This window comes from Pelmatolapia mariae, linkage group LG18, assembly GCF_036321145.2.
Source record: "Pelmatolapia mariae isolate MD_Pm_ZW linkage group LG18, Pm_UMD_F_2, whole genome shotgun sequence".
Taxonomy (NCBI): Eukaryota; Metazoa; Chordata; class Actinopteri; order Cichliformes; family Cichlidae; genus Pelmatolapia; species Pelmatolapia mariae.
This window is the reverse complement of record NC_086243.1, coordinates 10883713-10909640: the sequence shown is the minus strand read 5'-3', so window position 1 is coordinate 10909640 and position 25928 is coordinate 10883713. Positions and strand designations below refer to the sequence as shown.

At 40.1% G+C, this 25928-nt stretch overlaps 4 protein-coding genes across 4 annotated transcripts; 2 read left to right on the top strand and 2 right to left on the bottom strand.

The window, feature by feature from the left end:
* The first annotated feature begins 592 nt into the window (after nt 1-592).
* On the top strand, nt 593-3912 carry imp3 (IMP U3 small nucleolar ribonucleoprotein 3). Its single transcript, XM_063461920.1, has 7 exons — nt 593-792; nt 933-1040; nt 1236-1310; nt 2220-2299; nt 2407-2458; nt 2598-2670; nt 2802-3912. Exons 1-7 carry the CDS (start codon nt 656-658, stop codon nt 2826-2828), a joined length of 552 nt encoding a protein of 183 aa, XP_063317990.1. The 5' UTR covers nt 593-655; the 3' UTR covers nt 2829-3912.
* A 1960-nt stretch (nt 3913-5872) lies between these two features.
* Nucleotides 5873-8715, bottom strand: LOC134617266 (vesicle-trafficking protein SEC22b-like). The gene is made up of 5 exons (XM_063462472.1): nt 8641-8715; nt 6673-6782; nt 6432-6592; nt 6186-6329; nt 5873-6024 (listed from the first exon to the last, which is right to left on the bottom strand). Exons 1-5 carry the CDS (start codon nt 8713-8715, stop codon nt 5873-5875), a joined length of 642 nt encoding a protein of 213 aa, XP_063318542.1.
* Nucleotides 8716-10648: 1933 nt separating this feature from the next.
* On the bottom strand, nt 10649-15248 carry LOC134617009 (vesicle-trafficking protein SEC22b-like). The gene is made up of 5 exons (XM_063462151.1): nt 15053-15248; nt 13617-13726; nt 13355-13515; nt 11662-11808; nt 10649-11555 (listed from the first exon to the last, which is right to left on the bottom strand). Exons 1-5 carry the CDS (start codon nt 15125-15127, stop codon nt 11401-11403), a joined length of 648 nt encoding a protein of 215 aa, XP_063318221.1. The 5' UTR covers nt 15128-15248; the 3' UTR covers nt 10649-11400.
* A 75-nt stretch (nt 15249-15323) lies between these two features.
* On the top strand, nt 15324-24743 carry zgc:55943 (uncharacterized protein LOC406337 homolog). Its single transcript, XM_063462152.1, has 6 exons — nt 15324-15651; nt 16604-16748; nt 20402-20481; nt 21803-21873; nt 21950-22013; nt 23833-24743. Exons 2-6 carry the CDS (start codon nt 16658-16660, stop codon nt 23869-23871), a joined length of 345 nt encoding a protein of 114 aa, XP_063318222.1. The 5' UTR covers nt 15324-15651; nt 16604-16657; the 3' UTR covers nt 23872-24743.
* The last annotated feature ends 1185 nt before the right edge of the window (nt 24744-25928 follow it).

The window sequence follows — 25928 nt, the reverse complement described above, 5'->3', positions numbered from 1 at the left end:
CCTGCTGAAATATGACAAAGTAAACAAGAATACACCGAGGGGGGGGGGGAACAGTTTCACACCAAAGGCCCCTCTTTTGTCCTCAACATATGTAATAGATTTTTTAAATATACATAATAAAATGTAATAAATATCCCTAACAAAGGCTAATCACTAAAACGATATTCACATGCACAGCTTTACACCATATTTCTTAAAGCACTTCAAGTCTCCCTCTGATTCAAAAGCTATCTGCTGACATTTACTGGGCTGTAAAAAATAAATAAATAAATAAATCAGATGTTATCAGTAATTTAAAAATTCATACATCGAAAGAACTTGCTTTAAAACAGATTTGCTAAATAAGTACATTTATTCTTTAATTACTGTTATTTCTATAACTCTAATAATAATAATAACCTAGAGTGACTTTCCAATCACATTTGATATTTGGGAGTAAGCAAACTATTACATTAGTATTAAAAAATTATTATTTTAAAAAACCACGAGGTGTTTCTTTTACAATAAAACACGGCAGCACAGATGATAGCTGAGGTTGGGGGGTGGGGGCGCTGTTGCCGGCCACCACCTTCAGTTCTCGATGACGAAGAAGAAAAATAACAGCACGTGCTTCCTGTTTCTCCTGAAACCAGAGGTTGTGTGAAACGCTGTGAAAATGGTTCGTAAATTAAAGTATCACGAACAGAAGTTGTTGAAGAAGGTCGACTTCATCAACTGGGAGGTGGACAACAACCTGCACGAGGTCAAGGTGTTGCGGAAGTATCACATCGAGAAAAGGGAGGACTACACCAAGTGAGTCTGTGGCTGCTAGCTAGCTTTTAGCATCGGTTATTTACACTGTATAGACGTATAAACACATTTTTATACCGTATTTCAGCTGATATTTACAAATCACACAGACACTATAACATTTTTTTCCTCCTGTGCCTCAGGTACAACAAGCTCAGTCGGAATGTCAGAGACCTGGCCAGAAAAATCAGAGACCTGGATGAGAAAGATGGCTTCAGAGCACAGAGCACACATCGATTACTGGAGAAACTGTAAGTTTTTGGATATTACACAGTTATTTAATATGGATAAAATCCTCTTAATGTTCATTCAAGCTGACATCTTTTAACTCTGCGCTTGTTTCCTGTCTGGTTTTGAGCAGATTTGATTTTGATTGCTGTATTGTTTATAGTTTTCTAAACCTTTGTTGATATTACACTGAGAATCTTTTTCTTCCTTCACCTCAGATACAGCATTGGTCTCATCCCCACCAGACAGAATTTGTCCCTCACAGAGAAAGTCACAGCTTCTTCATTCTGCAGGTACATTTTTGTTTTTATCTTCAACTCATAAATTGTACTGTACTGTGGAAAAGTCTGGAGGTGCTCCTCATTTTTTTATATTTTGCTTCTGAGGCGCCAGAATTTCATGTTATTTTTAAATTGATCTTGTGCAAAGTTCTACAGGCTTTCTGAAAGTTCCTTATTGGACATTGGCTGCTTTTTCACTCATTCTTAGTCCAGTCCTTGTGCCTGATCATATTTAGAGCAATGTGTTTTTGTTTTTGTTTGTTTGTTTTGTTAAGCCACTTAAAACTGACTTATGAACTGTTCAAGCATAAAGGCACTTTTGTCACTCCTGGCTTTGAGGCTACATTTCAGCCAGTGGTGTTGGGGATCTTGTCAAATTTCATTGAATTATGAACACAGAAAACTACCATCAGATTTTGATCCACCATGCAGTACCACTTGGAAAACAGGTGATTGGCAATGGCTTCATTTGTCAGTCAAAGCTTCTATCCATACCTGAATAGAAGAACACACTATGCAACAGTATCAGTCGTTGATTGGCCTCCCCGGAGTCTGGATCTCAGTGTGTGATCATCTTGATAGAGAACAGAACAAACGGCAGCGAACATCCAAGGAAGAGCTTTGAATGTTCTTCAAGAAGCAAGGAGAAATATTCCTGAACACTACTTAAAGAAATGACAAGAAAGCTATGTTGAAGCATAAAGGTGGTCAAATTTTGAGTTTCAAGCTTGTTAGAATTGTACAGACTGTTTATTGTATACTGTATTTCCATGCATGTTTGGACATGTTTCATTACATCTCTGCATGTATTTCCCATCTTCCTAGCAAAATATAAAGAAATGAGAGGTGGCTTGAGGCTTTTATACAGTGCTGTGTATAAATGCAAGCCTCTATGTTATACTATCTGTGTGATTCCTGCAGGAGGCGGCTGCCCAGCATCATGGTGAATCTTCGTATGGCTCAGAACCTGAAGACGGCAATTACTTTCATCGAACAAGGACGTATCCTTGACTGCTGTGTTACTGTAAATTGTTATGCTTAACACTTCAGATTTGTCTTCATTCAAGGATTAAAAACAGATTCAATGTTGTCCTTGACTCAGTCACAGATGTGCGTGTTGGCCCGGATATTGTTACAGACCCAGCGTTTCTAGTCACAAGGTTGGTCTCTGGGTATTTAGTCTTCTCACAATATCTTTCCCAACACTTTCATACCACAGAGGGCCTTTGACACAGATGCTTCATTATACTGCACATGTGAAAATGCTGACACTATTACTGTAACTTTTTTAAATGTAAGAAATATGGAAGATTTCGTCACGTGGGTGGACTCCTCGAAGATCAAGCAGCACGTGATGAATTACAATGAAGAGGTGAGTGATTTGTCAGAGTTTGTATGTACATATTTCAGTTATGAATGATTATCTGTTACTTAAATCGACAGTTTTCAGGACTGAATCCTCATTCTGATGCCTTGAAGCTCATCACTGTGTTTCTTTTGCAGCGGGATGACTTTGATATGATGGCATAAATCTGTTTTCCCAAACTCATTCATCACACTGTGCGACGGAAAGAAGATCTCTGCTTGGTTTACTTTGCTGAGGAAAAACTACAGTGTGGGTTCCTTTTATTATGGAAACTGGGGGAAAGTGAACAGTCCTCTGCGTCCCCAGAACCCAGGACTTACTCGAGCAGTCCTGAGAACAAAGACGAATTTAACTCTTGTCACACTTTGACAGAAGCTCTCTTATATTTGAACGGCAGCTGTAAAATGTGTGTCAGTGAGTGTCCAAGTATAACTGATTGTAAAAGTTAGTGAGTCTGTATTGTTGTCACTATCATTTCACTTAAAGCTGCAGAGACGCCACTACCACAAGATTTTGTAAACTTTTTTTAAAAAGATGGGCATACCCTAAACCTACATTTATTCTAATGACCAGCAGGGGGCGATTTCGGTGTTTGCCAGTTTTATAGAAGTTTATAGGAAAATGCCTCTTAGCGCCCTCTTTTTGTGACCTCAAGAAATGATTCCCTGATGCCTTCATGGACTCAATCACCAGTTCTCAGCCTTAGTTAATACAGCGTGTTTATTTTGTAAGTCATGGTCCTTGTTGGTGTCCAACATCCTTCAGTTTTATAGTGTGAAGGGCAAATGGCAATGGCGAAAAAAGTGTAGCTCGAATTTAAAAAAATAAAAAAGCTTTTCTAACTAGCAGATCGTGTCACAGTGGCTACAGCCATCTTATATATACAGTACAAATCTTTAATACAGCAGTAAGCCTTTGTTGTCTTTGTTCATTTTTCCGTCAGAGCCGCTTAGTGGTTGTTGTCAGAGGGATCATAAAGAGCAGCTTAGTCTCTCTGGTCTGACTCGCTTTTTTGTTTTTCTTATTTGTTCTGCATTTGTGTAAACACGAGCTCCTTGGTTTGTCTATACAGGGATTAACAAATTTATTAGACCCTTTGTACTAAAACAAAGCACAAATATTTTAGAAATTTGTCAAAAACCTTTTTAGTACGACAAAAAAAAGCATTTTTATTTATTAGGCAAATGCACTCAAACATTAAAAAAAAACAGAATTTTTTGTTCAGGAATGCAAGTAATTAACTGTAGTTTGACATCTTTATCACAAAATAAAGTGCTCGTCTATTTTTTCAGATTTTTATTTGTAAAATTGAACTGGTGTTTAATTATATTTTAGTTTTAAATAGTTTGAAGCACTTATGCATACTGGTGGATAAAAAGTTACAACAAACATATCAAATATGATTTTGGTAATCACCAGTACTCTTCCTGATATTCTGTGGGGGGTTTTTTGGGGGGGGGGCTTTGTCAGACTTAAATGTTTCGCATCAAACAAATGTAAATATCAGACAAAGATAACACAAGTAAGCACGAAGTGCAGTTCCTAAATGTTTAGTGTGAAGTGGAAAAAAATCCAAACCTACATGGCCCTGTGTGAAAAGTGATTGCCCCCTAAACCGAATAACTGGTTGGCCCAGCCTTAGCAGCAACAATTGCAATGAGTCTTTTACATCGCTGTGGGGGAATTTTGGCCCACTTATCTTTGCAGAATTGTTCTAACTCAGACACCCTGGAGGGTTTTCCGCCATGAACTGCCTTTTTAAGGTCATGCCACTCATGACCTTAAAATCGGATTCAGGTCAGGACTCTGACTAGGCCACTCCAAAGTCTTCATTTTGTTTTTCTTAAGTCATTCAGATGCGGACTTACTGGTGTGTTTTGGATCGTTGTCCTCTTGTAGAACCCAAGTGCGCTTCAGCTTGAGGTCACGAACACATGGCTGGATATACTCCTTCAGGATTTTTTGGTAGACAGAAGTCATGGTTCCATTTATCACAGCAAGTCTTCCAGTCCTGAGGCAGCAAAAAAGCTGCAGACCATCACACTATTAACGCCATATTTTAATGTTAGTATGATGCTTCTTTTCGTTTGGTTTCCTGTTCTTGGTTTTCGTCTTGTAACTGTGCCATGGATGCCATTTTTGCTCAGTCTCTTTCTTATGATGGAGTTATGAACTCAGACAAGTGAGGCCTGCAGTTCTTTGGATGTCGTTCTGTCTCTTGTGGTCTTTTGTAATCTCTTGTATGAGTTGTCGCTGTGCTCTTAGGGTAATCCCCCCACCTTCATTTAGAAACTGCATTTTGTGTTTGCTTGTGTTACCTTGGTCTAACACTTAAATTTGTTTGACGATCTGAAACATTTCAGTATGACAAACATACAAAAAAGAAAACCAGGAATGGGATGAAAGACTTTTTCACACCACTGTATTTGTTAGACACTGTATAAACAGTGGGTAAAATAAGTGTTGAACATCTCGCCAATTTTCTAAGTAAATACGTTTCTTAAGGTGCTACTGACATAAAATTCCCACCATATGTCAGTAAAAACCTGTCCAATCCACACAAGTAAGAACATCAAATCACAGATGGTCATAAATTATGTGTAGTAATGGGAAATGATAGAGGGAAAAAGCATTGTACATACTGAAAATAATTTATTGTTTTGTACAAAGCCTTCGTTGGTGATTACAGCTTCAAGATGCTTCCTGTGTGGGGAAACTATGAACAACATATGGTGAGAATTTCATAGCAATAGATCCGTTAGAAATATATTTACTTAGAAAATTAGTGAGGTGTTCAATACTTATTTTACCCTCTGTGTGTATATAGAAAGGGCCTGCATCCATGATGTTCGCATAAACTGTCATATATAAAACTCTCAAACAGATTGATTTCTTGGTAAATATTCAACATTTTTAATAACACTTTCTCACACTTGTTTAAACTTTAATTACAAACATTCATTTCATCACAGTTTTAAGACTCTAACCTCTGGACATACTTACATGGACTCTCCATCAGTGCTGAAACGCTGACAGAAGCTCCACCAACCTGTTTATGAGGGACAGCCAATGTGACGCAACTTGGCTAACAAGGAAACTATTCTGTAACTTTCACTGGTCCGGCTCACTTCACATCAAAGTGGGCTGTAAATGGCACACATAATTAGTTTAGGTGCCGGTCGAGGAGAAGTCCTTGTCCCAGCGTCTATCAGGGCCACCAGAAACGCATGTAGATGATGAGTGTGATGAACACAGCCACAGCTACAGCCTTAGCATAGCCGGGGGAGGTGTTGACATCTTTGGCATTGCTGTGGCAACTTTTTGAAAAGCTGCTCAGGTTGCTGACTTTTTTGGCAATATCTGAGGGGATAAAATCGAAACATTGGGATGAACTGAACATCTCTGAATATGTGTACATTGTAATTTGTAAATTGGAATAACAACAAATTGTCTACATAATTCTGAATAGAATCAGCACATCCCATTTGATGGGATGTGTTACCAACGCCTGCTACACTTACCACAAAGAGAGTCTCTCTGCAGGACTTCATCGATATTTGCCACCATTATTTTCTGAATATCATCCAGTTCTTTTTTAGTACTTGCCAAGGTGCTCTGCAGTGTGCTTGACACAAACTGCTTCTTCACTTCTTGGATATGTGTGCCTGGAACAAGATGTAAGATGCTATAAAAATGTTCATTTTATTTGTTTAAAGTGATTAGTGCCATGTCTCTGTGTGATAAAAGATGTTGAACTTCAGTCTTACCAAACTCTGTGAAAGAGTAGGGCCTGGTTACTGTGGGTACTTTTTCTCCATACTGGACATAAAACTCTTTGCGGAGGTCTTCGAGGTATTCAAAAGCCATCGTTTTGGGAAAAGAAGCCTCGCAGAGGGTAAGGTAACACACACCCTGGGCTATTAAAAGACTGAAACGAGGCCTAACCGTTAGTTATATTTGACTCGAGTTAAACCTCACCAAAATTATCAACAAAATGTGTGATCTTACTGAAAGTCCATGTCCCCGGCATCAAGGGTACAACGTTCTGGACTCTGAGCGTCCAGTTTACGGCACAGCTGCTTGGCCTGGCTCTGGTACTGCTGGAGGTCTCTTTCTGACTGACAAAGACAGATAAAAACAGACTTAAGCTCATTCTTATCTCACTTAAAATTAAAATGATTAGTCATTTATGCATTCATCACTAAGTACCCACACAGTGTAAACAGTATAAAATTCAAGAAGCAATGCCTACAAACTCAGAAACTTTATTAGATACACCTTGCTAGTACCATGTTGGATCCTTTTACCTTTCAAACTGTTTTAATTCATTATGGTGCAAAGTCAAAAGGTGCCGGAAACTGTCCTCAGAGATTTTGGTCCAAGTTGACATGACAGCAACTCAGTTGGTTGCAAAACCATTATGTGACTCTTCTGTTGCATCACATCCCAAAGCTGCTCTATTGGATTAATATCTGATGTCATGTTCAAGAAACCAGTTTGATATGAAATGAGCTGGGGGACATGGTGTGTTATCCTGCTGGAAGCAGCCATCAGTAAATGTGCCCATAAAAGGGTGGATGCGGTTAGTAACAATGCTTAGGCGGTGTTTAAATGATGCTCAGCTGGTACTAATGTACCCAAAGTGTGCCAATATTCTCAACATTACACCACCACCAGTAGAATAAACCACTGACACGAAGCAGGATAGATCTATGCCTGCATGTTTTTTATGCTAAATTCTGAGCCTACTATCTGAATGTTTCTGCAGAAACAAAGATTTATGAGACCAGACAACATTTTTCCAATCTTCTGTTGCATGGCTTTGGGAAAGTTTTGTGTAAATTGTAGCCTCAGTTTCCTGTTCTTAGCTGGCAGAAGCAGCACCCAATGCGGTCTTCTGCTCCTGTAGCCTGTCTGCTTCAAGATATGATGTTTTGTGCATTCAGAGATGCTTTATTTCACACTATGAATTTGAAAAACTGTCATTTGAATTTCTGTTGCCTTTCCTGTCAGCTTGAGCCAGTCTGACCATTATACTGCTCACTGGCTATTTTCTCTTTCTCTGGTCATTCTCTATAATCCTTTTTTGTGTGGGGAAATCCCAACAAATAATCAGTTCCTACAATATTCAGAGCAGCCTGTCTGACAACAACAATCATTCAACATTCAAAGTCACTTAAATCACCTTCCTTCCTCATTCTGATGCTCGGTTGTCATCTTAACCATGTCTAAATGCATAGAGTGCATTGAGTTGCTGTCATGTGTTTGGGTGATTAGATATTTACATTAATGAGCAGCTGAACACATGTGCATAATACACTATCTGATGAGAGCATGTATACATTATTCTCATCAGAGCCATCCAGTGCTCTCAAAATGATGAGAAAGTCGTTCACACGTGGAACCTGCAAAATGTCTCTGTATGGAGGAAACTTTTAAAAAACAGAAGCCCGAAAATTGAGATACATTTCTTTTTCATGCTTTTCCTTTTAAAGCTTTTTGTGTGAAATTACAAAATATTTACAAAAATATTTGCTCTCATTCACTGGAAAATCACAGTCTGGTAGTTTCTCTATCTGGATTATTTGCATAATTAAACCTGATAATGGGATACGTTATAAAGAGGTAACGGTGTGATCTGAACCAGCCTTGTTAATAATGCATCTGATTATTTCTTGTAATATAATGATCCCCACAGTTACAGGCAGAGATAGACTCTTAAGTTTTGCATCATGTTATTAGCACATATTCCATCACATTAGTACTTTTGCAGGATTTTCTGGGTCCAGAAAATCTTATATTCAGCTCAACTTTCAGTCGCTTCTTGTTTGTAAAACATCTTACACCTAGTGCTGCTCAATAAATTACAACTTGAGCTGAAGCTGCAATAAACTCATTGTAAGAAACAAATCCTTTTCTAAGAGGAGTTTGGTGTGCAGGTATTTTCATACTGGGGTCCTCAGCCTTCATTCATACCTGTTCATCCTCCTGTATGAACTCAATGAGCGGAAGTCCGTCCGTCACACGAGCGATCATTGTCAGCAAAATCATGGTGTTTGAGGTTGAGGATCTGCTGTCAGCTAGGGGAGTTTATTATCCAGCCGGGAGAGCGTATTGACTGTCCGCTGGCAATCCAGGGATGGCTCGTCTGCCTGCAGTGAGCTCTGCTGTCAGTGAGAGGCAGTGTGCAAAGTATGTGATACAACCGGTTTATCACCTGTACCGATGGTGGTCCATCAGCCAGCAGCGGAGAAGAGAAAAAAGTTACACTGTGTACCAGTTATTATTGTTAGTTTTTATTGTTTGAATTCTATCTATCTATCTCTCTATCTATCTATAGTTTCCTCACATTTCTTAAGAACACACAGTACACCATGCTGAGGCCAAGTTTCTAACTAATTGCTCTTTAGGAATCACCTTGTTGGTGCAAAAATACTATTTTATGTTTGTCAGTCTTGACAATCTTTGATATTTTTCACTGATTCATTTATTCATTATATTTTTTGCAACAGGATGCTGTAACAAAGTGCCTAAAGATATAATTTAAAGTTGGTTCCTTGGCTCCTTGGAGAATGTCTCGAGAGTTTTGCACAGTACTGTAAACACATACCAAAGTACTCATAACTAATGACATCCTGCTACTGCAACAGGAAGTGTATCAGGAAGTTTTAAGTACTTTGGCACACATACAGACTCAGAAGGTGAAAGACCAATGTTGCTATCACAGCAGGTAAATAAACAGTAGATGAGACTATTTATAAATTCAAATGAATTAATGAAGCATATTAATCAAAAACATTTTCTGCAATAAAAAGAGGATATTTAAATGTCTCTACAACCGATTAATGAGGCCTTAATATTATGTTGGCACAAACTTACAACTTAGTCTAATTAAAGAACAGGAAACCAGAGGGTGATGCCACAGTGGCTGGCTATGCATCTTTTATATACAGTTTAAAAATGAACAGAGTATTTGTTGTCTTTCTTCATTTACAGTCAGAGCTCAGTGATTGTCATAAAAGTGATAATAAGGAGCAGCTCAGCCTCGCTGGTCTGACTCGCTTTTTCTGTTTTTCTTGTTCGCTCTGAGTTTGTGTAAACACGAGCTGCTTGGTTTGTCTATAGAGGGATTAACAAATTTATTAGACGCTCTGTACTAAAAACAAGAAAGCACAAATACTTTAGAAATTTGTTAATTGTTTAAACCAAGTTGCAAATTTGTATGTGATCAATTGAAATGGCAGTTAAAGTCTTTACAGTGCTGAACAAATTTATTAGATGACCTGACCTAAAAATAAGAAAGTACAGTTTATGAATCTGTCAAAAACTTGTTTAAAATTAAACAGAGGAGAGAGAAATCAATCAAGCACAACAATTAATCACAAAAACAGAGCCAGGTTTTATCAGACTACCTCCAGAATTGGGAGTGAAGAAGATGGAATAACCTGCCCGAGCTGATCCTATGATCAGCTCGGGCGTGTTGTTCGTACCAGAGTGACCAACACAACCACACTGGCTGACACAGTTGGATTGATATCTGAGTAATTTGGAGGCCAAATCAACACCTCAAACTCGCTGTTGTGCTCCTCAAATTCCTGCTTTGTGGCAGGGTGCATTATCCTGCTGAAAGAGGCCATAGCCATCAAGGAATGCTGTTTCCATGAAGGGGTCCACATGGTCTTCTACTTAAGAAGGCAGTACGTGTCAAAGTAACATCCACATGGATGACAGGTTTCCCAGCAGAGCATTGCCCGAAGCATCACACTGCCTTCACCAGCTTGCCTTCCTCCCATAGTGCATCATGCTGCCAGGTGTTCCCTGGTAAGTGAGGACAAAATGTTCACTAGCTCCCTAATATATCCCACCCACTAACAGCTGCCACGATGAAGAGATAATCAGTGTTATTCACTTCACGTCAGCGCTGAAGCCTTGAAGATTTTCACATAAATTGTGTCATATAAAGAAAAGTCAAACAGATTGGTTTCTTGATAAATATTTAACATTTTTAATAACACTTTCTCACGCTTGTGTAAACTTTGTAAACAAACATTCACATTTGATCACAGTTTTAAGACTCTAACCCCTGCACATGCTTACATGGATTCTCATCAGTGCTAACACGCTAACAGAAGCGCCAACATCAGTGTGTAGAAACACGAACTCTTTCTGCTCTTAAAGGTGACCTATCATGCTCTTGCTTGTTTTCTCTTGTATATATAACAGTGCAGATCTCTAATCTGGTCACCTCGGGCACACAGCTCTGCCTGTGAGCACAGACCCACCCGCTTATGAGCAGCAGCCAATGAGAAAAAAGTCAGCTAAAAAAGGTGAAGCTTGCATGAAATTTAATTGAGGCCCAGCGTAAGATCAAGAAGCTTCATTTGAACTTTGACTCACGCAAAACTGCTCTGAAGCTATAAATATGAAACCATAAATGAGCCTGATGGGTTCCCTTTAATGTTTCCAGTATGCACATTTACTATATATAAAAGCCTTTCTATCACACAAAAACCCATTAAACGTCCCAATAAAGACTTACAGCTCAGCTTCTATTGTATAACCCACGACTGAGTAAATCACAGAAAGAACTTCTACATTCAACACAGGTCCGTAAGACTGAAACAGTCTTTAAGACTGTTTCAAGGCACCCTGGTATATACCAGACTGTAACATGAGTTTAAGTGCTCTTCGAGGAGAAACTCCAGCTTCGTGTCGAAATCCTTGTCTGGGCGTGCATCAGAGCCACCAGAAACGCACGTAGATGATGAGTGTGACAAAGAACACTGCCACAGCTGCAAACTTAGCATAGGTGGAGCGGGTGTTGAGATATTTGGCATCCTTGTGGTACTTTTCTGCCATGTTGGAGAGATTGCTGGCTTTTGTGCATATAGCTGAGAAAAAAATAGGATGAAGCAAACATTAATTTTGTTCTGATCTGTAATTTTGATTAGAATCTCCCATTTGATGGCATGTGTTACCAACACTGGCTACACTTACCAGAAAGAGCTTCTCCTCTCTGCAGGACTTCCTCAATATTTCCAACCATAATTCTCTGGATGTCCTGCAGCTCTGTGTTAACACTGCTCAAGGTCCTCCGAGCTCTGCTGTCCACATAAGACTTCTTAACTTTCTGGATGTAGGTGTCTGGAACAACATGTAGGATACTATAAAAATTTTCTTTCTTTTTGTAGAAAGTGAGTAGTGTCACGTATTTGTTTGCGATGCATCCAGAAAGTATTCACAGCACTTCCCTTATTCTAAATTTTGTCACATTACAGCCTTATTCCAAAATAGATTAAATTCATTTTCACCTCAAAATGACACAATGGCAAAGTGAAAAAAGATTGAAAGTCCTGAAAATTTGTAACAAATAAAAAATCTAAAAATAACACACATAAGTATTTGCAGGCTTTGCAATGACTCTCAAAATTGAGCTCAGGCGCATCCTGTTTCCACTGACTATCTGTTAGAAGTTTGTACACCTTGATTGGAGTTCACCTGTGGTAAAGTCAGGTCATTGGATATGATTTGGAAAAGCACACATCTTTCTATATAAGGTGCCACACTTGTGCATGCAAGAACACAAACCTTGCCATGCCCAACTCCAAAGAGTTCTCTGTAGACCTCCAAGACAGGATTGTGTCGAGGTACAGATCTGGTGAAGGGTGCAGAAAAATGTCTGCAGCACTGAAGGTCCCAGTGAGCACAGTGGCTTCCATCATTTGTAAATGGGAGAAGTTTGAAACCACCAGGATTTTCCCTAGAGCTGAGCGTCTGGAGTAGAAAGGGCTTAATCAGGGAGGTGGCCGAGAACCTGGTAGTCAGTCTAGACAGACAGATAGATAGACAAAGCTCCAGCATTGCTCTGTAGGGAGGGGGGAATCTTCCAGAAGGACAACCATTTCTGCAGCACTCCAGCAATCAGGACAGATTGGTAGAGTGACCAGAGGGAAGCCACTCAGTAAAAGGCACATGACAGCCCACCTGGAGTTTGCCTAAATGCACCTGAAGGACTTTCAAACCTTGAGAAACATAATTCTCTGGTTTGGTGAAACAAACATTGAACTCTTTGGCCTGAATGCCAAGCATCATGTCTAAGCATCACCTGGCCAATACCATCGCTACAGATTGTCGCTACCTCAGATTGGGGTGAAGGTTTATTTTCCAACAGGACAACGACCCTAAACACGCAGCCAGGATAACACAAAAATGGCTTCAGGACCACTCTGTGTCATTCATTCGCCTAGTCAGAGACCAGGCTTAAACTTGATAGAAGATCTCTGGAGAGATCTGAAAAAAGCTATGCACCGATGCGCCCCATCCAAACTAATGGAGCTAGTGAGGATCAGCAAAGAAGAATGGGAGAAATTCCCCCCAAAATAGGTGTGCCAAGCTTGCAGAATCATACTCAGAAAGGGCAGGTAAGGATGCTTCAACAAAGTATTGAGTAAAGGCTGTGAACATGTACATGTTATATATATTTTTTAAATAAATTTGCAAGAGCTTTAAATTTCTATTGCAGACTTTTTCACTTTGTCATTATGGGGTATTGCGTAAAGAATTCTCCGGTGAAAAATAAAGTTAATCTATTCTGGAATAAGGCTGTAACATGACAAAATGTGGAACAAGTAAAGAGCTGTGAATACTTTTCAAATGCACTGTATTAAAGGATTTTCAACACCAGTCTCACCAAACTCTATGAAAGAGTAGGGCCTGGTTACTGTGGGTATTCTCCTTCCATACTGGTCATAAAACTCATTGCTGAGGTCTTCGAGGTATGCAAAAGCCATCTTTCTGGGAAAAGAAGCCTCGCAGAGGGACAGGTAGCACACACCCTGGGATATTAAAAGCCTGAAAATGAGGCCAAACCATTAATGATTTTATGACCTTTGTGATTCAAGTTAAAGCTCACCAAAATTATCTAAAAAATGTTCTATGCTGCGTGATCTTACTGAAAGTTCATGTCCCCGGCCTCGAGGGTACAGCGTTCTGGACTCTGAGCGTCCAGTTTGCGGCACAGCTGCTTGGCCTGGCTCTGGTACTGCTGGAGGTCTCTTTCTGACTGACAAATACAGATAAAAACACACTTAAGCTCATTCTTATTCATATTTAATTACTTTAGTCGTTTGGTCATTGCATAGTACCCACACAGTGTAAACAATATGTTCAAAAGGTCATCCATTCATCTGTAGTTTCATTACAGGATCACATCCACAGAAAAGCCTGTAGCTGGATACAGAGAATTAAACCTAACAAGCACTGGTGATGCGGCCTGCTCTCTGCATTAATCAGGGGACTCAATTCAGGTTCACAGTTCAGGGATATTCAATTACTGTTTGGACCTTGTCCCTTTCCTCACTATTACTTATGTGGATCCATGAGAATGTAGGTATTTAGTTATTATCCTGTTCTGTCACTGTAGTCAATGTTCACAAGTGCTCACGTCCTAACATTCAGCAAACACATCGCACTTGCTGAATGTTTATTCACAGTATTGCAGCCTCACCAAGGTTCATAAGTTGTGTATTGCCATAGAGTGGAGATTTCGTTTTCTCCTTAAGTAAAGCACGCTAAAGGCATAAAGAGTTTGCAGTTGTGCACTTTATATTGCGTAATCCATGCCATCTTATATTGTTGCTTCAGTTTGCTGTTTTTGGCTGACAGGAGTGGTACCCAGTGCGGTCTTCTGCTGCTGTAACCTATTTGCTTCAAAGTTTGACGTGTTGCACGTTCAGGGATGCTCTTCTGGGTAACATGATTGTAACAAATGGGTATTAGTTATACTGTTGCCTTACCGTCAGCTTGAACCAGTCTGGACATTCTAACAGTCACTGGATATTTTATGTTTCTCTTTTAATTTTTTGTTTTAAAACCTAGAGATAGTTGTGTGGAGAAATCTCAGTAGATCAGCAGGTTTTTAAAATCCTCAGACCACCCCGTCTGGCACTACCACGCCTCGTTAAAAGTTACTTAAATCACTTTTTTTCTGCATTTGATGCTCGGTTTTTTTTAGATACAGCTATTAAATAAAGTATCACTTTAAAGGTCAGATCTCCACAGTCCATACAGAATAGTCCACCACATTAAAATCTAAACTAACAGGTTTCACAGTTAAATTTAAAAAGACATGATATTAGCACTTTGTAGACTTTTTTGTCGACTGGGACCAGACCAAACTATTCTCATATTCAACTCAACTTTCAGTTGGTTGTATAAAACACGATACACTCAGTGCTCCTCAATAATTACAACTTTAGCTAAAGCTGAGATAAAATCGCGACATTATCTTCTAGAGCACCAAGCGTGTAAAAAAAGCACACTTTTGTTGTTTAAAGAACAGTTTGGTGTGCAGGTATCTTCATACGAGGGGCTCAGCTTTCATTCATACCTGTTCATCCTCCTGTACAGACGCAGCGAGCGGAAGTCCGTCCGCCACACGAGCAACCATTGTCAGTAAAATCATGGTGTTTGAGGTCGGGGATCTGCTGTCAACTGGAGAGAGTCAACTTTATAACTTTGTACGTCTTTTTTGCCTGTTCGATAATGCAGGATAAACGCTAAATGCGTTGGACGGAAGCTTACGGTGCGCCTGCGAAATAGGTCCGACTGGCAACCGGCAACATTCACAAGACCGCCCCACCCCCAGTCGTCATTTTTCAGTCGCGTAGAGGTATGCTGTAGTTCCTGGGACGCTAACTGTGTTTCTTTGTGTGTATTTCCCCTGAAAAACAAGCCCGCATGAGCCGTGTTTTGAGTCGCCGGTGTATCCCCTGCCGAGCAGGCGCTGTTGGGTCACTCTGAGCGGGTATGGGGCCACTAGTTCCAGCAGCGCGTGCAGCAGACAGCTGGCAGACGGAGCGCCTGCACCTCCACTGCTGATGCCGTGTGTGCTGGGCTCAGACATGCAGATGCGGTCTGGCTGGCTTCTCCGTCTAGACTGAAGTCTCCCTGAACTAAAAAACAGAGAAGCATGGACACACCAGAGAGGTAATCTAGCTCCGAGAGCGCAGCACTTATAATCTCATTTTTAGCTTTATTTTGATTTCATCTGTCTGAGGTCGTTTTCCTGTTGGCCGTGGAATCGTAGGTCCCCCGCCCCCCATTTGTATAAGTCCCCTGGATGAGAAGATTGTGGCTATTCTGCGTCTTTAAAAGCAGTTCTTCTCTATTTGCTTGCCTACAACTAAATGTGTCGCGAGGAGATGTTGCTTTAAAAAAAATATTGTATTTATTTATTTATTTTTATCTGTGTAAATGTGCAAATTAAAGCCAGTCGTAAGAAGGCTCGTTTAGGGGTCGGGAACAGCTGAGTCCCCTACAGCTGGATCATACATACCATGAGGGGATGAAGCACTTTGTATTTTCCAGAGCCTAATGCAAAGCACTTAGTGTGCGATCAAGTGATTAGGTGTAACAGACTGTTATGTTAGCCATATTTCTGTGGCTCCTATAGCCCGGTGTAACGGTGAGGATGGGAACAATTGTGCGCAGTCGCTTTAATCCTCTGAGCGCCACAGACAGCCCCCATTCGCTAATAAAAATGACCCGGCGGCTTGGCACAGTGGCATCCCAACACCCTGAAAGGCCTTATTGTTGCGGTGCAGCTGGCACCGCCGTGCGCACGCTGTGGCTGCCAGTGCGACGTGTGCGTGATTCATAACCAGGAGAAACCATCTATTATACTGTCTCTGGTAGAATAGTTGAAGATGCCCGCGTGTTCTCATTCCAGGGTGGGGCGCTTCATGACTAATTGATTATGGAAATAGTGATTCCCATGGCTGGAGTTCGGGGACATTACGGCTAGTTTGCATTTCTTTCCTGTGCAGTGATCATGACCCCCAGAGACAAAATCTTCAGTTTCCCCCCCCTCCTCTGTGATCCCTTCGGCTTATCTAAGCATAGGCTGTCACTTCCTCATAACTGTCCTCCGCTACCCCAGGTGTGCCTGTCATGCTCGGGGCTGAGGTAAAGAGCAGCTGAGGAGAAGAAGGAGATGGGCTGCACTTCGGCCAAGCAGGTGTCTGCCGTGCCCAACGGTGAGGAGGAGCAGAATAAAGCCTACAGCAACGGAGACCTCCTGTCTGGTGAGTCTGTTTGTGCAAAAATTACCTTTACACTCATATTTCTCACATACCTGTTCAGGTACTTTCTGAAAATACTGTAATTTCTAAGATGACTTTAGGTCTGTCAGGAATAATAATAAGACTGTCAGTGAATGTGCCACAACGTTTTACTAACAGATCTGTAAAATGTGAAAAATACATGCCATCAAGGGTTATTATAGTAACAATTTATTATTTTTTTAATGAAATGCTTAAAAGAAATAAAGATTAACTACCTTTAAGTTTAGCCTTTATTGACACGGCAAGCATGAGGAAACTTTGCCACATTTACTGAGATTCAGGATGTTTACCTGACTGGTAGTCAGCTGCCTGCTCCGAGTCTTGTGTTTGTATTGTAATGTGTTCTGAACTTTAATATGTGGCACTGACAAACAGCAGCCCATATTACTGAACAACATAAAAACTGAAACTAACACTGGCAATAATAACCATATATTAAAATGAAGGATTGTATACAAATACAAACTAAACTGAAACAAAGCCAGTGTAGAAACTAACAGAAACTAAACCCTCCTCTTTTAACTCAGAGAAACACACTGGCACGACTCACTGACTGAACTGCCTGACCTCGCTTTGGGTAAAGTCTTTCTTAGTAAGAAGGCTGTTGAACTGTCAGTGATCTAATAACATAATCTCTTTATCATCATGACTCCATCTCACCCTATGTCTAGCATCCTCCTCTATCACACCAACCCTCTGCACTACATGTCCAAACCATCTCAGCCTCGCCAGCCTCGTCCCTCTTTCTGCTGTCCTTCTGCCAGCATTCAGCCCTGACATTCATCTCCAACCATCCACCCTGCCTGCACTCTCTTGTTCATCTCTCTTGTGCACCGTCCCTTGCTTTGGATGGTTGACCCCATGTATATAAAATTTTTCACCTTCACTACCTCTGCTGCTTGCGTCTTCACTGTTCCACCTGTCTCCCTCTCATTCTGTCTTATAGTTACTTTCATTCGTCTTCTCTCTGATACATACCTCCACCTCTCCGGGCTCTCTTCCACCTGTTCCCTACTCTCACAGACCAGATCACAATGTTGTTTGTGAACATGGGATGTTTTTTTAAGCTTCCTGCTGTTAAGGTTCCAGCGTGATACTACATTTGTAGTATGCAAAGCTTAGCATATCCCAGTCTCAGTGTTGTAATCTAATGTTACCAGAATTGTATCAAAATATGTGGAAAATCCAGTTATGTGGGCTTTGTTAGTTTACTTCCTACTAAGCAGAAGACAGAATTCATAAAGTAGTGCATGTAAAGAGCATTTATCGAACTGAACTGAAACCAAACGTAATTTTTTTTCTTTTTCTTCCTGGTGAACTCTGCTATCATTCCCTGTTCAGCTAGTTTCTCACCAAGTCAGCTTGCCACATATTAATAATAATGGTACAATAATGATGTAACAATAACTTAACAACAACAACAACAACACATTTATATAACAATGTCACAAGGTGCTTCAAATAAAAAGTTTAAAACAAAATCAGAGAACTAGTTAAAAACATACAAAATAAAAAGGCAAGGCTAATATGAACATACTAGAGGGGGCTAACAACATTCATTAAACATTTTCAATTAAAACATTTTAAGAGGTTTTAAAGCAAATTAAGACATTTCAGACAGCAGACTGTTCCACACTTGGCGGCAGCCCTGTTCTTTATTTATTAGTTGAGGCCTTGGAATAACCAGCAGAGCCGCATTCACCGATCTAAGTAAACACTCAGGCACATAAGTGGTTAATATGTTTCTGATGTACTTTGGAGCAAAGCCATTTAAAGCTTTAAAAGTTACAAGTAAAATTTTAAAGTCAGTATGACTTTGAAAAGGCAGCCCAGCTCCAGAGTGATGTGTTCCTATTTCTTGGTTCCTGTTACGATCTGAGCAACACCGTTCTGCCTCACCTGGAGTCAGTGAAGTGAGCGCTAAATGATGGCACTGTAAAGAGCCTTGTAATAATTAATGCAAGAAAACAAATGCGTGTGTAGGTAGCAGATTTTTTTCACATCAAAGCTGCCATTGCTAGCTTTAAAAAAGAACATAGACAACTAGTATATGATATAATTAATGCAGATGAATAGATTTTTAAGGCTGCTGGGTTATTGTACAGCAGGAAGACATAGACCTGTGTGTCATTTGCATATCAGAGTTAGATGACTCTGTCACTGTGAACGATCAGGCTGAGAGGAAGCGCGTTCCTTTAAAAAAGACGTGGGCTAAGGACCGAGCCCTGAGGAACGCCACAGTTAAAATCAGTCACAGAGGCATCTACATCACTTGCATGTAAATGCGCCTCAATAACAGTTTTGGTTGACCTGGGTTCCACAGGAGGTCTCGTCTGAGCTCCTCGTCCATGTAGACATGATTACATCACATCACTCCTGCTGAATTTTTTTTTCCCCCAGTTACAGCACTACACACGTGGCCAGCAACAATACCCGGATAGGCTGTGGCATCCAAACTATGGCTGAGTGGGTTTTAAGGAGCTCAAAATAGGCCAAGAAAACATTCTCCACTTCATTACACCACCAGCAGCAGCCTTTACACAAGGCAGGCCTGGTCCACTGATTCATGCTGTTGACACCAAATTGTGACCCTCCAATCTGAAGACTCAGCAGAAATCAAGATTAAACAGAGCTGTAATGGTGTCTGTGCCTGCTGCAGTTTTCACAGTAAATATTGGTTATCTGAGATTCTGTAGCCATTCAATCACAGCCTGGCCATTGTCCTTTAATCACTCTCATCAGTGGAGAGTGATTAAAGGCTGGAGCGCATGGAGGATGCGCAGTGCAGGACAGCTGCTCATTGGATGGGTTTTTAATTTTCCAAAGCATGCTGGGTAAACAAAGACTTGTGTTGAAAATCCTCGAAGATCAGCCGTTTCAGAAATACAAGCCAGTCCATCTGGCACTTACAAAAATACAGCGTTTGTGAAATAAGTGAAGTGATCTGCATCAGCATGAGCTAATGTATTACACTGCAGCCACACGATCCGGCTGATTGGATAATTACATCAAGAAGCAGGTGTACAGCTTTTCCTAATAAGGTGTATTAGTTATATTAAGGTATATATAAGTAAAGGTACAAAACATGTCACATCTGTTTTTGTAACAGTCTAAATTAAAAAATCTAAATAAAGAAGGTAATCAAACCTGTATTCAGGTAGCTGTATTAAACCTGTAACACACAGGTTATCGTCTTACATCTGAATTAATGTGATTGCTTCTATAGATGAACAGTAACAGTCTGATGTGTTGTAACTGTTGTTACTATGTGCCATATCTATATTTTCATTTCTTCTTTTCCAAATGTGCAGCGTGGGAGAGGGTGAGAAGAGGGGGACTGCCCATGTGTGAGGCAGAAAATGGAGAGGAGAATCAGGCTAACAGCTCGTGTGTTTGCAGCTTGCCAGCCACTGTTAAAAGAGGATTTAGTCTAGAGTGTGAGAATTCAACCACGTATTTACTTTACCAAGTACTGAACTGTGGGAACTATTAACCTCGGCGGATTGTGGTGATCGGAGCGGCCATGAGTGGGTCATCCTCTGCGTGCCTGCTGTCTGCTGCTGCTGTCGCGTATTAATCGGAGATGTGCTCCTCTGTCTCCCACTCTGTCACAGATGAGTACAAGATGAAAGGAGTGGAGAAAGTCAAGTACATCAGCGGAGAAGAGGCGGGAGAGGACGGCCAGGAAAGCACGGTGCGTGGTTTGTCTTTTGTCCTCTGTGTTTTTTATTTTGTCTCTAGTGGAGTGTTTAATGGCGGCTTGTAAAAACACAGTCAGTTTGTTCGGGGTAAGTCGTGACACGAACTTCAGGATCACACAAACTCAGCTGAGGCTTTAGAGCACCGTGCAGCATCGATTTGCATGTTAATGAGGAACTACTGTAACCCAATAATGCTGGAGGACAGAGGAGCTTCCATATATACTTGGCACTGATTATATAAAAGTGATACTTTTGGATAGAAAGTGTTTTTTGTTAGTTTTTTTCATTATTTGACAGTTTAGGCGATATGGACATTATGAAAATTTCTTAATACAAAATAAATAAATGAAAATCAACATTTAACTGAATGAGTTGATATTTTAATTTAAATTTACTTCTGCCTTTGTAGTAATCTCCCTATTTATCTTTTTATTTTAACTTCCTTATTACTCCCATTCTTTTTATGATTTTATATGCATTTATTTCTGAGTTCTGTAGCCCTTTTCATTTTCTTTTGCTTCTCTAAAATACATTTATTTCTGTTTTTCTTTATGCATTTTTGCTCCATAATGTAAATGACAAGGCTACGTGTCACTTTGTTAACCTTTCACCCAGTTTTACAGTCATCCTTTGTTCCCACAACACTAACCACTCAGATGATCACAAGAACTGAGATACCTAGCCAACAGAGAAAAACTACATATATAAATAGGTATAATACAGTGGTCCTCATAGGTCAAACGCACGGCAACTTAAGACAACATCTGCAAATAGAAAAATGCTTCCAAAGCACACAAAACACAATGGAAATAGCAAAACTGCAGCAAAAGCTAAAAAATAATAAAAATCACAAAAAATGGAAGTATTTCTGGGAACAGATGGACCAGCTGTGGAAGTGGTGAACACTTCTGGTATGTTTTGGGGGGTTGAAATATATTTATTTAGTTATTGGTGGCGCTTTATTCTGTTTGCTGGTGTTTTCTTAAGTGTCAAGGCGTTTGACCTTTCAGGGCTACCATAGTAGGTAAAAAAAGTTACAAATCTGAAAGCAATAGCATAAAATTAATAAAAATGCAAACAAAAACAGAAGCAAACTTTTATTTTCAGTGTCCTTTTACTGCTTTTAAGTGCATAATAATTTCATTGTTGAATCAGTCATTTTTACATTTTAGCACACTGGGATCTCCATAATTCAAAAATGATTTAGTTTTGCATTTTTGTGTTTTTCAGGCTTCTTTATAAAAGAGCAGAGGTGAACATTTGATAGTGTTGTTCACTGTGCTCAATCATTTATCTGTCTGTTTGATACTGTAGGAAGTAAGTGCTCTCCTTGATAAAGCTCCGCACAGAGATGAAACAGGATCAAATGGAAATGGAAAAATTCTGTAAGTGACTGACTAATGGTTTTGTTTGTGCTATCATGCTGTCAGCCTCTAACCTGGTCTCCTTCCCTCCTCGCAGGAGCATCCACTCCTCGGAAAGTCAGCAAGAATTCTTCCGGATGTTAGATGAAAAAATTGAAAAGGTAAAGAATGACAAACCTTTACTGGAGATCTATTTATGTTTTTGTGTCTTTGTAAGGAAAAAAAAACAGGTTAAATAACATAATGGAAGTTAATCCTATTGGTGCTGCAAATCTGTAGCAAGTGAGGACACAGCAGACGAGATAATAATACTGCAAAACAATCTCAATCTGTCACATCCACTCTATTCTCCCAGTGTGGTTATTTAAAGGGATATTGGCTGTGCTGCCAGATCCTGAAATATTATACCACTCTGTGCCACAGAGCTCAAAAATACTTTAAAAACCTATACGAGAACATTTACGTCACTCTTTTGCAAAAGAACTGTGGTTTATTTTGAGATTATCCCACTATCCTGCTGCTGGAAAAACTCATAGAGACCAAAATAAGTGTTAATGTGTAGCTGAAAGTAGTCATAAACGCCTGCTTCAGTAAGATTTTCCAAAATGTAAAGCGGCCTCTTTAAGTGCGTGCCTGAATTTACGCTGCTTAACTCCATTTAAGCTGAAAAAAGTCATTTCCTTTCATTCATGTTTGACTGAGCCCTTGCTGCAAATATTTCAACAAAATGCTGCGTTATCTTTGCACGGTGGGGCTGCAAAATAATTAGCATTCCTCCTTGTCAACACTTGCACAAATGAACTGATTAGTTGTGTGCATTAGTCATTTTTTTGCAGACTGAAAGCATAACTTTGTGGTGACTGAGTCAGACTCCAGGGAATTTGCAGTGGCATTGTTGTTACTCCAAAACTTTGTTGCTTGTTGCTAAACACTTAATTGGCTGAAAAAGCTGAGAGGAGACAGCAGCTCATACTCATAACACTAGAAAGCTAGAACAAGAAAACTAATTAAAAGGCATTGGCTTTCACATTTTTTATACCTTAAAGCAGGGGTGTCCACCTCCAGGCTTCAAGTACCGGTGTCCTGCAGGTTTTAGATATCACCCTGGGGCAACACACCTAAATCAAATGATTAGTTCATCACCAGGCCTCTGGAGAACTTCAAGACATGTTCAGGAGGTAATTTAGCCATTTGAATCACCTCTTTTTTGGGTCAAGGACACATCTAAAACCTGCAGGACACCGGCCCTTGAGGCTTGGAGTTGGACACCCCTGCCTTAAAGCATGCTGGTAAATACCCACAACTAACTGGGAGCTTTTATTTCGAAAAGCAGTGACTCTTAACGCTGTAAACTACATGCTTTTATTTTGAAAATACCGTAGTATCAAAGCATCTTGATGTCTAAAGAGTAATTAGATGTTTTACGGTGAAAAGAAAAAAGTGTGACTTTAAAGCACCCTATTAGATTTTATTTATTTTTTTAAATCAGATTTCATCCTAACAGGGGTGCTTTCTGCTGCCCCCTTATATTTCAAGGGGTTGCCACACTGGATGAATGTGCATGTTAATTTGGAACAGACTTTATCAAATGCCCCTGGGACCGGCCTAGGAGTGCATTAGCTTGCGACCACTAAGGCTGGACGTGTTTCCTCCCGGTCTCGATCTTTGATTGTAAGGTGAATGTGTTTACCACTACAGCTCTGAGCCACCAGCTGTAGGCAGCTTGGTATTTTCCCATATATAAGTGAGGGGTTCTCTCATTTCCACAGCTGGTCCATCATGTTATTGTCTCCCCAAAATCTCACAAATACAGTTGTGAGATTTGGGGTTTTTTTTCTATTTCCCTTGTGCATTTTACATCTCAGGCCCACCGTACATTTGCCCCACCATGATACATGTTAGTTTAGGCAAAATGTTATAACTGTAAAACTAGTTGTATCTGGCTAATACCTGAATACTCTGCGTGTGTGTCGTATCCAGGGCCGGGATTACTGCTCAGAAGAGGAGGATATGACATAACCCCGTTGTCACAAATCCACACGTCCCAGTATGAGAAACTGTCCAGCATTATGGATAGACTGTGTCCCAGAGGACTCTTTGATGTATGTGCACGCCTGAGAAGGAAGGAGTATTGAAACTAGCACTTTTTTCTTTTTGCCCTCCTGCCACTACCCACTCGTCTGACCAAGTCCCGGAAAGATCATGACGGAAATCAGCGCCGAGGTTCTCCCAAGAGTGACATGAGATTTGAAGCCATTACAGAGTAACGGAGGATCTAACACTTTTCTTTCCTTGCTGGAACTTCTCAGTATAAATAGCTGTCACCGAGACTTACTATACACATGTGAAAGACGCAGGCTGCTGTCAGTGTGAATTTCCGGCAGCAGGAACAACCACTGCTCTCGTGGACACTGACTCAAATAGAAAATAATGCCCTTGCATCGTTTCATCCTTGAAAGCCTCTCCGACAAGTCAACGGGTTGGAAACTTCCTGCATTCCAAGACGCAGTACAGACCTCTTTTCTACAGTATGTTGGCCACTCCAGTGTTTGTCTGCTCATATTTGTTTCTGTTCTGATGTAGAGTATTTATGTTGAATAAGGCTCAGGGTTGAAGTGTTGTAATCTTTGTCTCATGTAGTTAAGTCTTTCCCCTCATTAAAACACTGTTACACCATTAAAAGACACACACACATACACGCTGTCACACATGGGTTACAGATAGAGCCCTCTCTAGTGTCTGATTCATATAAGCCTAAGAGGTGAACACCACAACTTCACACAAGTCTCATTATGTATCTGATTCACCGGTGTTATGTTGTTGTGTTCGGTTTCTTTGTTTTGGGTTTTTTTTGGTTTTCTAGGAAAAATAAAAGTGATTTAAGTAATTTATTCCCATTGTTGTGTTGTTTTTAAAACAACCTGATGGCGATAACCATGAATTATTTTACGCGATGTATTCATTACCACATTACTATGTCAACCACTTGTAGTAAATACGACCGTACTATAAATGTGCACTGTAACTACTGGAAACACTGGAATTGGGAGATACGATCATTTGTAGACAGCTCTTTGTTGAGAGAATTATTGCAGTATATAGGAGCATCAGTACTTTTCTGTAAAACCATTTTCATCCACTCTTCTTTACAATATTGCTTCAGTTCATGAAGGTTTAATCAGGTTGAGGTCTGGACTTTGACTTGGTCATTGCAACACCTTGATTGTTTTCTTTTTCAACCGTTCTATTGTAAATCTGCTGCTGTGCTTGGGATCATTGTACTGCTGCATGACCCATTTCTTGCTGTCACTCAGATGGTCACATATTTTACTATAGTATACTTTGGTGGAGTTCATGGTTGACACATCGGTGGCTGCAAGGTGCTCAGCTCCTGTAGCTACAAAATAAGCCCAATCATCACCCCTCCAACACCATGCTTGACAGTTTGTAGGTGGTTTCTGTGCTGGTATGCTGTTTGGTTTTCAGCGTGTGGAAAGTGGAAAAATATCTCTACTTTGGCTTCATCTGTTCAGAGGACATTGTTCCCCAAGTCTTGTTTGTTCAGAAGATCGAACCATTATTTATCTTTCTCACAGGAGGAGGATGGAAATCAAAGTGTTTGTAACTCTTCCCAGATTGATGAGCAGCAATAATTACTTATTTAATATCACTGTCGACATCTTTCATTCTTTGTGCTGAAAATATCAGTGCTCTCTGGTGGACACAATATTTAATGGCCTCAATTTCAAAATCATTGCAAGCACAACTTGTGCTTGTTTTTTAATTATTGGCAAACACACTACATACACCAATACAGGTATTTCTGCACTGCACTCCAAAATTAATAAAGGAATTTTTTTGCTATTTTTTTGTTACTTATAAAGTCCACAAACTGAAGCAGGAAACAATTTGCCACTTTTATCGACAAGCTGAGTTAGTTGGCTTGCTAACTCAGGCCTTTGTCAGCAGCCATTTTTGTTACTAATTTTGTTACTAACATTAACAAAAGCTCTGCATTTAGTAACACCTGTTTACTTACCATTTCCAGCCAAAATGCCTGCTGTGGAAAAACACCT

Excerpts from the sequence above, each read along its gene's own strand:
- imp3 (XM_063461920.1), top strand. The coding sequence starts at position 656 with ATGGTTCGTAAATTAAAGTATCACGAACAGAAGTTGTTGAAGAAGGTC. Across the intron at positions 2,300-2,406 it reads TACTTTCATCGAACAAGGAC|ATGTGCGTGTTGGCCCGGAT; the intron begins GTATCCTTGACT and ends ACTCAGTCACAG. Across the intron at positions 2,459-2,597 it reads CCAGCGTTTCTAGTCACAAG|AAATATGGAAGATTTCGTCA; the intron begins GTTGGTCTCTGG and ends TTTAAATGTAAG.
- LOC134617009 (XM_063462151.1), bottom strand. The coding sequence starts at position 15,127 with ATGATTTTACTGACAATGGTTGCTCGTGTGGCGGACGGACTTCCGCTC. Across the intron at positions 11,809-13,354 it reads CTACTCTTTCATAGAGTTTG|ACACCTACATCCAGAAAGTT; the intron begins GTGAGACTGGTG and ends ATGTTGTTCCAG. Across the intron at positions 11,556-11,661 it reads GAGAGGAGAAGCTCTTTCTG|CTATATGCACAAAAGCCAGC; the intron begins GTAAGTGTAGCC and ends TTTTTTTCTCAG.
- zgc:55943 (XM_063462152.1), top strand. The coding sequence starts at position 16,658 with ATGGGCTGCACTTCGGCCAAGCAGGTGTCTGCCGTGCCCAACGGTGAG. Across the intron at positions 20,482-21,802 it reads AGGACGGCCAGGAAAGCACG|GAAGTAAGTGCTCTCCTTGA; the intron begins GTGCGTGGTTTG and ends TTGATACTGTAG. Across the intron at positions 21,874-21,949 it reads AATGGAAATGGAAAAATTCT|GAGCATCCACTCCTCGGAAA; the intron begins GTAAGTGACTGA and ends CCCTCCTCGCAG.
- LOC134617266 (XM_063462472.1), bottom strand. The coding sequence starts at position 8,715 with ATGATTTTGCTGACAATGATCGCTCGTGTGACGGACGGACTTCCGCTC. Across the intron at positions 6,783-8,640 it reads TCATACAGGAGGATGAACAG|TCAGAAAGAGACCTCCAGCA; the intron begins GTATGAATGAAG and ends TGTCTTTGTCAG. Across the intron at positions 6,330-6,431 it reads CTACTCTTTCACAGAGTTTG|GCACACATATCCAAGAAGTG; the intron begins GTAAGACTGAAG and ends ATCTTGTTCCAG.